The 13,237-nt window shown below is 37.7% G+C and overlaps 1 protein-coding gene across 2 annotated transcripts in view; it reads right to left on the bottom strand.

Moving 5' to 3' along the window:
* The window catches only part of ITPR2 (inositol 1,4,5-trisphosphate receptor type 2), a 501,875-nt gene that overhangs the window by 138,007 nt on the left and 350,631 nt on the right, over positions 1–13,237 (bottom strand). For both annotated transcript variants that reach the window (XM_046011092.1, XM_046011093.1), the window contains exons 44-45: positions 11,220–11,315; positions 9,110–9,232 (exon numbers count right to left, since the gene is read on the bottom strand). In XM_046011092.1, coding sequence (XP_045867048.1) covers positions 9,110–9,232; positions 11,220–11,315 — 219 coding nt within the window. The remainder of the gene's footprint in view (positions 1–9,109; positions 9,233–11,219; positions 11,316–13,237) is intronic.

Genomic DNA, 13,237 nt, shown 5'->3' with positions numbered 1-13,237 from the left:
TTATTAAAAAAAAAAATTTTGGAAGGGGAGGCGGAAAAAAAAAAAAAAAGAAATTAAAAATAGAGCTTCCCTATGACCCTGCAATTGCACTGCTGGGTATTTACCCCAAAGATACAGATCTAGTGAAAAGAAGAGCCATCTGTACCCCAATGTTTATTGCAGAATGGCCACGGTCGCCAAACTGTGGAAAGAACCAAGATGCCCTTCAACGGACGAATGGATAAGGAAGATGTGCTCCATATACACGATGGAGTATTATGCCTCCATCAGAAAGGATGAATACCCAACTTTTGTAGCAACATGGACGGGACTGGAAGAAATTATGCTGAGCGAAATAAGTCAAGCAGAGAGAGTCATGTATCATATGGTTTCACTTATTTGTGGAGCATAACAAAGAACATGGAGGACATGGGGAGATGGAGAGGAGAAGGGAGTTGAGAGAAACTGGAAGGGGAGGTGAACCATGAGAGACTATGGACTCTGAAAAACAACCTGAGGGTTTTGAAGGGGTGGGGGGTGGGAGGTTGGGGAACCAGGTGGAGGGTAATAGAGAGGGCACGTATTGCATGGAGCACTGGGTGTGGTGCAAAAACAATGAGTACTGTTACGCTGAAAATAAATAAATTAATTAAAAAAAAAAAAACCACAATGGCTATTCCTCTTATGCTTTCTCTCTCTCCTGAAGGGAAAGAAAGAGATACTGGTTTCCATTGGGGACAGGGTAACAACCCAAGTGTCAAAAATATGTTAGGAAATACTATGTATTTCTCTGTATTGAAAAAAAATATATAGAAGCCTCCCTGCCTGATATCTCTAGTTCTCCTAATAGACTTTAAATTCAGTGGATAAAATTGAAATCAGAGCCGACATAAGGAGGAGCCAAAGACAGAGCAAAGGCCTCCTAAGTTGCTAGAATTCAGATTGATGTTCTAACAATTATGTCACTCAGAAATAAATATATATCTACCAAACATGAAATGTTAAGCAGAAAAATAATTGCTTCCACTAAACTTGGCTTCATGATCCTTACACCAAACTAACAATTACAGAGTCCAATTTCAATCCATTTCCTGGATTGCATTTTTTATTGCTCCCATTAACCATGAATTTGAGCGGTCATATAAATGGCAGTCATCCAAAGATTCTTTGTTGCTTGGTGAAAGATATGTAGGTGCCCATTAGAGGATTTAAATCTATTATGTCAAGTATTTTTTCCCCAAGATATTCTTCTTTGTGGAAAGTTTCCTTTTTTTTTTTTTTTTAAATGAGGCCTCGTGGGTGCTCAAATTTGGACAATCTACTATTAATTAAGTAGCCAAGACCTACACACATGAAATGAAGAACAATTCTAGGATGTTATACAGCATAAACTGTTGTGAAAGTATGTATGCAGTTTTGGGTGAACATAACAGATGTAAGAATTTAATACAAAGAAGAGATCATTGGTTGGAATTCATCTAAGAAATGGGGTAAGTCAGTCTCATTTTGGATCTTAGAAAAATGAAGGAAGTACTAACAGGAGTTTTAAGAAAAGGAGGAGATATTTTATTAGTTCAAAGGTGGCATCATGAACAAAAGTAAAAAAAAGTGCCTGGGATGAGGGAGATGGTACAGGATTCTATGTAGGATTTGCTGACATGATTGGTAAAGTATGCTCTACAAAACTAAAAAGCCCATAGGAGATGAATGAGATCCTTGACTGCCAGCATGCTAATACCAGTTTGGTAAGACGCTCTTAATCTTACCCAGTACCTGTATTACATGAAAATATTATCAGCTTTCATGCATTTTTGCAGGAAATTATTCCCCAGACACTCCTTGAGTGTCTACTATATGCTAAAGTACATAGTTGGCATAGGACCAGAAAAACAAATTGTGTCTGTGCACATAGAATTTACACTCCAGTGGAAAAAATTATCATTAATTTTGAGCATGATGATAACAAGAAATTATCTGTATTCAGCTTTTTTGTTATAATACTGAAATTAAAAATACTAAAGTTTTAGAGTATGTCATTCATTTCTTCATTTTTTCATTCATTCACTTATTTCATTCAAGCAACATTTATTAGAGGTCTTCACAGTTATCAAAGATGTTGACTTAATATAAATTATTATAATTCATTTCATATAAAGACATCAGCAGATACCACACAAGAACCCTATCAATATTCTCAAAAGAAGTTCCTTTCTCTAACACACTGATGGTGCATTTTGGCAGATGGTGCATTGTTGCCTCTGATGGAATGTTCTCCCCGCCCCTCCTTCTATCCTTCGAGATTGAGTTCAAGTGTCACCGCTTCCATGAATCCTCTCCTGACTCCTAAGAACATGCATTTCATGCAACCTCTATTTTAACAAAAGCCTATTATTATGAGCTTCGGGATAGCATCTTTATTCATATTTCCATTTTAGCAACTGAAACAATGCCTAATGTAAGAGGTGCTCAATACATGTTCTTGAATGACTATCTTATAATAAATGAGCACCAGGTGCATTTATATGATTATTACAATTCTCGAGTGTTAACAGCTAGTTGAAGGTCTAGCTACACAGGTCTTTTTTTCCTCTAAACATGACAAGATCATTGCCACTTTTGAGCCATTCTCTGGGATGTCCCCCATATCTCTCCATTTCATACTACCAGCATTTGCTTGCTCACTTAGAGTAAGCCTCAATTTCAGCTCCTCAGAGAAATCCCTCCGGATCAGCAGTCTACACTAGCATTCCATAACTGCCTTTCCTCACACCCTGTTCTCACTCACAGCACGGCTTGTAACACTCTCTGCTGTCTTTCTGGTCTGTCTACTCGTCATTGCTCCCAGTCAGAATGCAAATTCCCTGAGAGCTGATCTCCCATTATTCTTCACTGCTGTACTCCTAAAATCCAGCCCAGAACCTGGCATCTAGCAGGCACTCAAAAGATCCATGGAACTGAATGAAGAATCAATGAGAAATTTGGATCCTCTATTCTGTAAGTGGCAAACTATGGATCATGGGCAACATTCCACGTGCTTGGACTGCTCGGTGTTTTTAAAAATACCAAATCATCTGTCAACATTTAAAAATTAAGAAAGTTTACATTTTTAAAAAATTTCAGAATTCAGGTTTCTTTTGAAATACTGAAAGAAGTGGAAATCTAGGGTCTATAATCTGAATCGGAAAGTTAGCAGATGTGAATAAAGGCTGCCTGCTTTGGAAGAGGATCACCAGACAGTCCCAGGCTCACCTGCTCCCCCAGTGCTCACTCACGTGCCCAGTCTGACCCTGAAGATGGTCTGGATTTGGCCCTGACCTCTTCTGCTAAAGCTCTCTCTGTGACCCATGCTCTATATCACATTCATGTGACTCCTATAAACCCTGCCCTTATAAACTCCTCTTATTACAAAATCTGGGGTTATACCCTCAGAGATAACTTAGCCTCAGAAATTGCTTTTTTATTATTTCTGCATTATGATATGGGAAGATTATATAGTTAAATACTTCACTGAATTCATTATACACCAGAAGAAAATCTAAGTGAGTGTTTAAGAGATCTCAACGGGGCAGAAGAAACCTATCATTAAAACATTAAGAAGCTATTAATCAGGAAGAAGTGATATAGCTACTATGACTAAGATTTGTGAGACTGACGCGCTACCTGTTAATTAAAATTCACAAACACAAAATGAACCCTTTCAGAAGAATGGAGAAACACATTTTCAATTCACAAAAAATACATAAACACTAAATAACATGAAAACAGGGTCTATTTGGGGGTGTCTGCGTGGTTCAGTCAGTTGAGCAGCTGAGCACCGGTTTCAGACCAGGTCATGATTTCATGGGTCATGAGATCAAGTTCCATGTTGGGTTCTGCCTCAGTGGGGAGTCTGCTTGAGATTCTCTCCCTCTGCCCCTTCCCCCACTCTCTTGCTCTCTCTCTCAAAAAAAAGGTCCATTTTATTGGTAATCCAAAAGATGTGAATTAAAATGAGATCCCTGGGGCGCCGGGGTGGCTTATTGGGTTGGAGCCTCTGTCTTTGGCTCAGGTCATGATCCTGGGGTCCTGGGATCGAGCCCCGCATCAGGCTTTCTGCTCAGTAGGGAGCCTGCTTCCTCCCCTCTCTCTGCCTGCCTCTCTGCCTGCTTGTGATCTCTGTCAAATAAATAAATAAAATCTTTAAAAAAAAAATAAAATGAGATCCCTTTTCAACTATAATTCATTGATTCATTTAACAAATGGTGGTGAAGTGGTCACTATGTTCCACACACTGTAAGTTTGGCAAAGTTTTTTTTAAATATAGTAATTTAAGGATTCAGTAAGATTAGTACCATCACACATTATGGAATTTTATGATAACAATTTTATGATATGCATCAAACCATAAAATAGTTACTACCCTGTGACCTAGTAATTAAACTTCTTGGAATTTATCCTAGGGAAGTAATCAGTGTAGCAGACAAAGATTAATGTATAAGCATGCTAATCATAGCATAATTTATAATATCAAAAACATTAGAAACCTAATGTCCAACAATAGGAGTGATTAAATAAATTATGGCACATTCAAATGATGAATGATTATGCAGACAGTAAAATTATGTTTTCAAAGACCACTTAGTAACATAGGGAAATGCTCACAAAAATTTTTAAAAACTGTATTTTAAAAATAATTTCATATAGCCAGTTAAAGTGATCCATCCTTTCTTGCCTTATGAGCCAGGGGTTAGGGTCATTTTTGCTTTCCAAAGGCTTGCTCATTAATACTTTTCTCCATATACATCTTAATTCTGGTAGGTATTGAAATGAAGGGTCCTACATGTTCATTGAAGCCTTATTCACAATAGTGAAGATATGGAAACAATCCAAGTGTCCATCAAGGGATGATGCATAAAGAAGATGTGGTGTGTATATATAGACACACAATATGGAATATTACTTAGCCATGAGAAAGAAGGAACTCCTGCTGTTTGCAACAACTTGGATGGACCTTGAGGTCCATTACACTAAGTGAAATAAGTCAGAGAAAGAGAAATACCATATGATCTTTTATATGTGGAATCTAAAAATGTGGAAGCCAGAGAAACAGAGAGTAGAAAGATGGTTACCAGGGGGCTAAAGGCTGGGAGAAATGGGAAGATGTTGGTTAAAGGGTATATGCTTCCAGTTATAAGAGTAACAAATTCTGGGGATCTAAGGTGCAGCATGGTGACTAAAGCAAATACTCCTGTAATCATATAGTGAATGTTGCCAAGAGAGTGTATCTTAAATGTTCTCACCAAAAAAGGAAATAATGATGCAATGGGATGAAACTAATGGTGGTTAATCATTTTGCAACATATAAATATGTCAAATCAACACATTATACACCTTAAATTTACTCAATGTTATGTGTTAGTTATATCTCAATAAAGCTGGGGGGGGGGGTAAAGGTTTTCAGATGGAAAAACAGAAATTGCTACATGGGACCAGAAAAATAATATGGTTTAATACATGTTAAATACATACAGAGTATTGAAGAATGTCCTAGATTGCAGGCAGTGACTGACTAGTCTATGGAAAGGCAGGAATAAAGAAGAGAAGGAACAGTAAGAAGGCAAATTTAAAAGCAGCAGCCTACAGCAGAAAGACAAGGCAGAGATATGGAAGGAGAACATGTAGATGGCAGAAAATCAAAAAGGACTCATAGCTGAATTTTCAGGAAATGTTCTGCATGCACCATAGTAGTAGGACTTAAGAAATTCCCTTTTTGATGTATTTATAGTTTTATGTAGATCAGACAAGACACTTACAAGAAAGAAGCATTATTTGTTTCTTGTAACACCAACCACAGGAAGGGCTAAAAAGGATGTCACGGTAGAAAAAGCAGAACTACCTCACTACCATGAAAAGAATAACAACAAAAATTGAAAGTCTGAGTGCACCAAAATAAACTGTCTGTACAAAAGATGATTATAGTAAAACAAGGAGGAAGTTGAGCCTTGGTTTTGGAATTACTGAACTGTGCAAAGGCAGAAACCAATCTGCATGGTCATCAGCATTCAGGGGACAAATAATTCCATACCCACAGTGCAAGCAGCAAAAGCGGGGCTCAACCAAACCCTGGGAGCACAGCTACCTGGCTTCTCCTGAAAGCAAAGCACATGACTCCTCCTCTTTGGTGTGGTCGCTGCTTGGACAACAGATCCATAAGGTACTCAGCAACCACGGCTGGCCTCCCAAGAAACCAATATAACATGCCAGCCTAGAGAATGCCAAAGGAGTCACTTGTGGGAAGATCAAAAAAGCACAGTAGACTCTCTTCTCTGAGTGAAAACTAAATTTTTCACACACACACACACACACACACACACACACACACACACACACACAATGGTGGGAGGAGTCACCCAAGAGAATACCTTAAAAAGTAAGAAGGTAACAATGTTCTGTGTCACTCTAAGAAAATAAGCAGACAGTTGCTTAACACTACACAGTTACATATATACTGTTTTATATATTCTGCCACTCCTATCCCGTTTTTGAGTTCCTCAAAGAACGCACAATTACTCTCATTTCATATTTAGTCTTACAATTGAATCACAAGGCTTAGAGTGTTCAGCAATTCAGAATTTCCTTCTTCCCTATACTCGGTCTGGCTTTACTCATGTATCTCTGTGTTGTACCATCCCAGCTCTACAAACTGTTGCTTTTTCGACGTTTTTGGTTTTGCAAAATTAAGAAACCTCTCTATAGAGGTTTCTCTCCATCCAAGCCATTTTCCCATCTGTGATTTTATCTCTTTGTTTCAGTAAACCGTATCCTATTACTCCTTTTTTTTACTACTGAATTCCCACTCCTTAGACACTCCACCATTGTCTTTGAATCTAATCTCTTCTCTCCAAGCACTGTCATAAACTTAAACCCATCAAGATCATTTACCCCTTATGCCATTTTAACTTCATATTTTCATATTTTATATCATTTTCATATTTTCTATCATTATCCTTCATTCTATGACAGCTCTTGCATTCTTTATACTCATTCTCCATTCTTCTCCACACCCTCCATAGCCTGTTTTTAAAATCTGTACTCTCTACTCTTATACTTCGTCTGCTTAAAAATGAACTGACCTAGAAAAGTCTTTTCTTGACCTCGACATTTTTACTGTTCCACACATTATACGGGTAATCTGAGATGGCATTTTTAAACCTCCTCTTCACAGATGGGGGTGATTGGTTCAAACACCTGCCACTCTTCTGGTTCCAAGGCTGACTTAGCTGGGCTAGTTGTTCATTTCCCACTGCAAGCCTGTGAGGTCAGGATTTGTTGGTGTAGCCGCTTACTCGTGCAAGAGGGGCCACTTCTCCAGACAGAGTGAGACCAGGTTTCAGTCAAGAAAACATGCGCGGCTGAATTCCCCTACTTCCTTCCTCTAAAATTTTCACTGCTCACTCTGGCCCACTCTTCCTTGTTGTTTTCCTTCCACAATGCTACAGCTTCTGAAATAGCTCCTAGCCCAGGCACATGCTGGGCCATCACATTTCTCTCTTCCTCCTAGAGGTCAATTTGATTTTCGTTTTCAGCCAGTGGCTTTTTTTCTTTCCACTCACGTTCAATCTTTAGTCATTCCTTGTCTAGAGTGACTCAATTCCTGTCACCTGAATTTCTCTCTCTCTAAAACGACAGCTTTGGGACGCCTGGGTGGTTCAGTTGGTTAAGCATCTGCCTTCGGCTCAGGTCATGATCCCAGGGTCCTGGGATCGAGCTGCATGTTGGGCTCTCTGCTCAGCGGGGAGTCTGCTTTTCCCTCTCCTTCTGACTGCTGCTCCCCCTGCTTGTGTTCTCTCACTCTCTCTCAAATAAACAAATCTTTTTAAAAAATAAAATTAAAATGGCGCCTTTTCTACCTCCTAAACCTCTGTGTTCTTCCTTTAACTCGCCCTTCATTCTGGCTTTCAGTTCCTCAATACCTAAAATTCTCTTTTGTCTTTCTAGCTATAACCCATCTGCCCTTATCTGTGTCCAGTCTATATATGCATTTTGCTATACAATGAGAGGCCCCAAAATCTTCACAGTGATCGAACTGTATTTAAAAAATCAGAGTAGCTTCTTTTGTTAATATATTTTAAAATCCAACTCCTTCCAAGAATCTTTTGTGAAGACTATGCTTGAGTTTACATATACATATACAGCTCTACAGAGAAGGGCAAGAAGTGTCTGAAAAGCAACTTTTTGACACCTTTAAACAGACACAGTGCTGTATATGTCCTTTATATCTCAATAAAACTGGAAAAATTTTTTAAAAAGTGAGAATAAATCAATGTACTTTATATGTATCAGTGTTTATTCAATTAACTGGTAAGCTGTATGGGGAAGAAGGAAGAGAGAGAGGTAGACCATGCGAGAAGATGATTAGAAAGGCAGGATGGGAAAAGTCTACAGAGTTAGGACTGTATCCCATAAAAAAGAGGGAGTTGCTACAGACAAAACCAAACTGGCACTGTACATTTAAAATGTTTAACTTCTAAGCAAACCTGCATTAGATGATGCAAATTTAAAGCTGATCTTCATGTTAATAAAATTAAATTCCTCAAACAACATTTATCAAGTGTCTGTTTTCATAAAGAACTACAGAATAGAAAATTCCTCCAAAGGAATTTTAAAATTTAGCCTCATCCTTGTTAGAAGTCTAGTGGAAACCAGTTAGAGGCTGCCACTTCTGACTTCTGTAGGAAACATGCCAACCTCTAACTCAAAGAGGCCAGAAAGCATCTCCAAGGTTTGTCCTGATTAGACCAAATGTACCCCCTTATTTCACACTCTATCTTTTCAGTTGGCCTCTCCTCCTCTCTTCTTAAAGCTTCCATTTGTTGTCATGGTTTGTCTATTTTTCAGGCTCTGACCTGGCATCGTCTCCTGTCTCCTGGCTCAGTAGTTTTTGGTGGCAAGTATCATTTTCTATGGATCAACACTTAGCATAGCTCTGGGAACACAACTGGGCATTCTGGGAACGTTTCCCTCTCCTTGGCCCAGAGCAAGGAGGCAGGTACTGAATAAATGATGGGACCAGAACTTGAAAATATAACAAGTCATGGCACAAAACACAATTGATAAGATTAGCAGTAATATAAGATATAAAATGTGACACCTGATGGGCCAGGATATAGATATTGTGTCCAACATCTTTTGGGGAAACACCATCATCTCCGCCCTCATCCTCCCCATGGTCACATTCCAGTCCTTGGTTATAGGCATTCTTCATCACATCCACCTATCAAAAAAACAAATAGGAACAAGGTTTGAAATGCCACAAACAACAAGCATTTTACATTGTTTATGAGGTATAATTAAAAACTGGAACACTTCCTAAGACTTGAAAAGTATAAAAGAACTATAAATGAAAATGACCTTGGAAACCACCTTCATTTAAATGAATGTGAAAGTATCTTCCTACAATATTTTCTACTTCCTTGAAAAATTTTTCTTCGATGTGTGAATGTTGACAATGCCAAAGTTCCCATGAATTAGGAGACTCCGGAACCCTGATAACCATCCATTATATACTCAGCGCCCACTGGGTAACAGGGACAAGTGAAGCTGGACATTGTCCACAGCACTGAGGACCCAACAGTGGGTATAACACATTATGTACCCCCCATTGGGTATAACACGGTGTGCACCCTCCTCTAGGAGCTCACTGTCCAGTGAGAGAGTCAGCACATCAAGAGGTGAATGAAAAAGTCCTACAGCAGCACTGAGTGTGAGACACTAAGTGAAAACAGAACAGGGGCATGAACTCAGGCAAGAGACTGATGGTGAGTCACATGAGATAAAGGTGTAGGCAGAGGAGAGAGTATTTTCAAAGGCTCTTGTACGGGGCTGTTGTTGAATGAACACATAACTCATTGCCCCATTCAACCATAAGAGTAGAGAATATCTTGCTTCTCTTAGCCCCCTGCCTTACAGATATGAGACTCTCGGTAAATATGTGTTAAATAAAATTGCATCTTACATTTATCTTTATCAGCCCTCCTCAACACCATTCCTTACTCTTAAAGAGAGAGCAAAAGAGTGCCTTCAATACGATCTCCCCGTAGTACCAACAAGCGGTGCTCCTAAGACTGGGACTTAGTCATGCAACTACCGAGCGATATGGGTTTGAGTATGTTCGCAATGTTTTTAAAACCCAGTGCTTTCAAGGCAAAAAGAGAGAGAGAGAGAGAGAGAGAGAGAGAGACAGAGACAGAGACAAACCAAGAGACAGACTCTTAACTATAGAGACCAAACTGATGGTTACCAGAAGGGAGGTAGGTGGGGGGATGGGGTAAAACAGGTGATGGGGATGAAGTGCTCTTGTTGTGACAAGTCCTAGGTGATATATGGAATTGTTGAATTACTATATTGTGCACCTGAGACTAATATAACACTGTATTTTAAATATACTGGAATTAAAATTAAAGAAAAAGAAACTCAATGCTTTTAAAGCATGCTGATATTCCTTCCTAATTTCCATGTAACTGAGGGGGAAATATAACTTCTACAATAAGAAGACACACTAATGATCTCTGTGGAATCCCCATCAAGTCTTCATATAGTTTCCTTTAGGCCAAGCATGGTGCAACATTTCACTGATAGAAACAAGTCAAAAGGAATTGGTCTCATTTTTATTGTTCAGAAAGAGGTATAAATAAAATTTCTGAGGAGTACACACATTTTTAGACACTTTTCTCCTATATTCCAATACACAAACTAAAGCAAACTTTTTTTTTTTTCTGCCAAAAAAAGAATCTTCACATAGTTTAACAGACCGTGACAATCTGATTAGGAAAAGTGCTTAGGGAAGATAAAACCAATGAAGTAAGGACCCAAATCACACAGGCTTTTGCCATGACGGGCTCCTGAGTCACCTGCAAAGGTAAGCTGTGATGTGCCATTATGCCCTGGTGAGGCAGTGGAAGCCACTAGAAAAAGCCACCTTTTCCCTGACATGCATACTGCAATTCATCCCTTTTAGGATGAACATTATTAATACAGTTCCAAACGTTTTCTTGGGGCACCTGGGTGGCTCAGTGGGTTAAGCCTCTGCTTTTGGCTCAGGTCGTGATCTCGGGGTCCTGGGATCGAGCCCCACATCGGGCTCTCTGCTTGGTGGGAAGCCTGCTTCCTCCCCTCCCCCGCCTGCCTCTCTGCCTACTTATGATCTCTGTCTCTCTGTGTCAAATAAATAAATAAAATATTTTTTTAAAAAGTTTTCTTACCAGTTCCCTGGGTCTCATGTTAAAAAGAATTCTTTCCGCATTCTCGCTGTCATGTCTGCTTTCCATAATGGCCAGCAAAAGCTTAGAGGCATTGTTCTAGAGATACAGATTGAATTAATGCACATGGAAAGCCTATTTCATGGATTAACTATCCCTGTTTGTTTTAATTGACATTACCAGGACCATTTTTTTAAAAAAACAAACACAATTTTAAACTGCTAATTTCATCTGGCTAATTCACATTTTAATATAGAAGGTTTTACTTTATTGTCAACACAAAATAAAAATGAGTCATGAGAACTGTATTCAAAAGAATATTTTAAATATTGGTGAAAGGCTGTTTTTAATACAAAATCAAAACCTTATATATAATGCATTAAAATATACTATTTTCCATCACCATTTTCCAAATAGACATTGCCTTGATGCCATTTTAACAAGATGGTAAGGCAAAAAAGTATCAATGATGTACTTTACAGAACTGGTATATCATTTAAAGAACTTAGGACAATTGTATTTTGTGTAAAACATGAATATGTATTAGCATATCAAAATTTTTAATAAATATGAGCAATAATTACTGAGTATTAATCTATAAAATTTTAAATTCATGAGTTAGAAGCAAAAATAAAAATTTACTGGTAATAATTTACTGGTCTCACTCTTCGGCAGTAATATGCAACATGTGTACAGTTTACAGTGTTGTAGAACAATAATATTTTTTTTTTGCTGAATAGAGGCTAAAAATCGTCTGTGTTGTCTTTGATGTTTCCAGTTCTTTTATAAGCATATATTCTCAAACATTTAACCTGTAGATACCATTAATATTTCTGATATAGTTGATTTATAATCCAAAGAATTATACAAAGAATTATACAAAGTCTTATTACACAAAGCACAATAACCTCAACATTTGGAATGATGTTTCTTTACACTGTTTTCAATAGCACTGTCCCAGAATCGTGGCAAACTATGAAATGATAAAAAGTACCTGGGACATATTTCTACGGTGTTTTTGCAATTTTTATTTACATAAAAATCTCAAGTGCCACACACTTTGATAGGAGCACAAGAGAAGTAACGTTAAATGGCTTTAAGATGTTTCTCAGTGACTCAAAATTAACCTCTTGTAGGATAAAAACTTGAACTGACTCAGCTGTCTGATATATGTAGACATTCATCACAAAAATTGTGTTAAGTTTGTACAAATTAACTTTACTGAGTAGCTTAATACCAAATTCTATCCAACTATTTTGTTCTTTTAGGACTGCGGCCTAAAGACTATCTTTAAAACTAACATTAGAAGCAATGATGTCTGGTGATGATGGTAGCAATGTCATAGACCCAGCCTGAAAAAAAAAATTAGTATTTTGTAAGGGAAGTGGCATTATTTTTTTATGGTTCATTTTCAATTTTTGCAGATATGCATCAATCCTAAAATCCTTTTTTGTAATGTAGCATCCTATACAAAAAACATACTTAAAATAACAAGGCTCCATGATTAGTGGAAAACTTAAATCCTCAGAGTAATCTGAACTGACCCCACAGAATTCAAAGCTCAAACCTTGGCAACACGAACATTATTCTCTAATGAACCTCACTTAGCAGGCCCAATACATAATAGCTTAAAAATACAACCAATTTTAGAATACCAGTGGCGATATGATTTTTTTCCCACCAATCTTTTTACACTATCTTCAAAGAATAGAAATCTTGTAAATGACCTCAAATCTGAATCAAATTGAAAGTATAAGAGCCTATATACACTAAGAAATCAAATGTGTGCGTTGGTGTTAACAGAAGATTTTCTTCCAAAGGAAGCCAGAGACCTTTAAAAAAAAAATACCTATTTACAAATTCAAAACTTTGCAGTCACAGGTCAGTCATGAAATGTAAATTAAAAGTTAAAGAACAAGACATATGCATGAAAAAATGCATAAGCCTTCACAGTAAATGAGTATGCAGAGTTAAATATACTTAAAATTTTAAATGAAAGTATAAATGATTAAGCAATTAAA

This window comes from Meles meles, chromosome 7, assembly GCF_922984935.1.
Source record: "Meles meles chromosome 7, mMelMel3.1 paternal haplotype, whole genome shotgun sequence".
NCBI lineage: Eukaryota > Metazoa > Chordata > Mammalia > Carnivora > Mustelidae > Meles > Meles meles.
The sequence above is the reverse complement of the archived record's forward strand: the minus strand, read 5'-3'. Positions and strand labels throughout refer to the sequence as shown.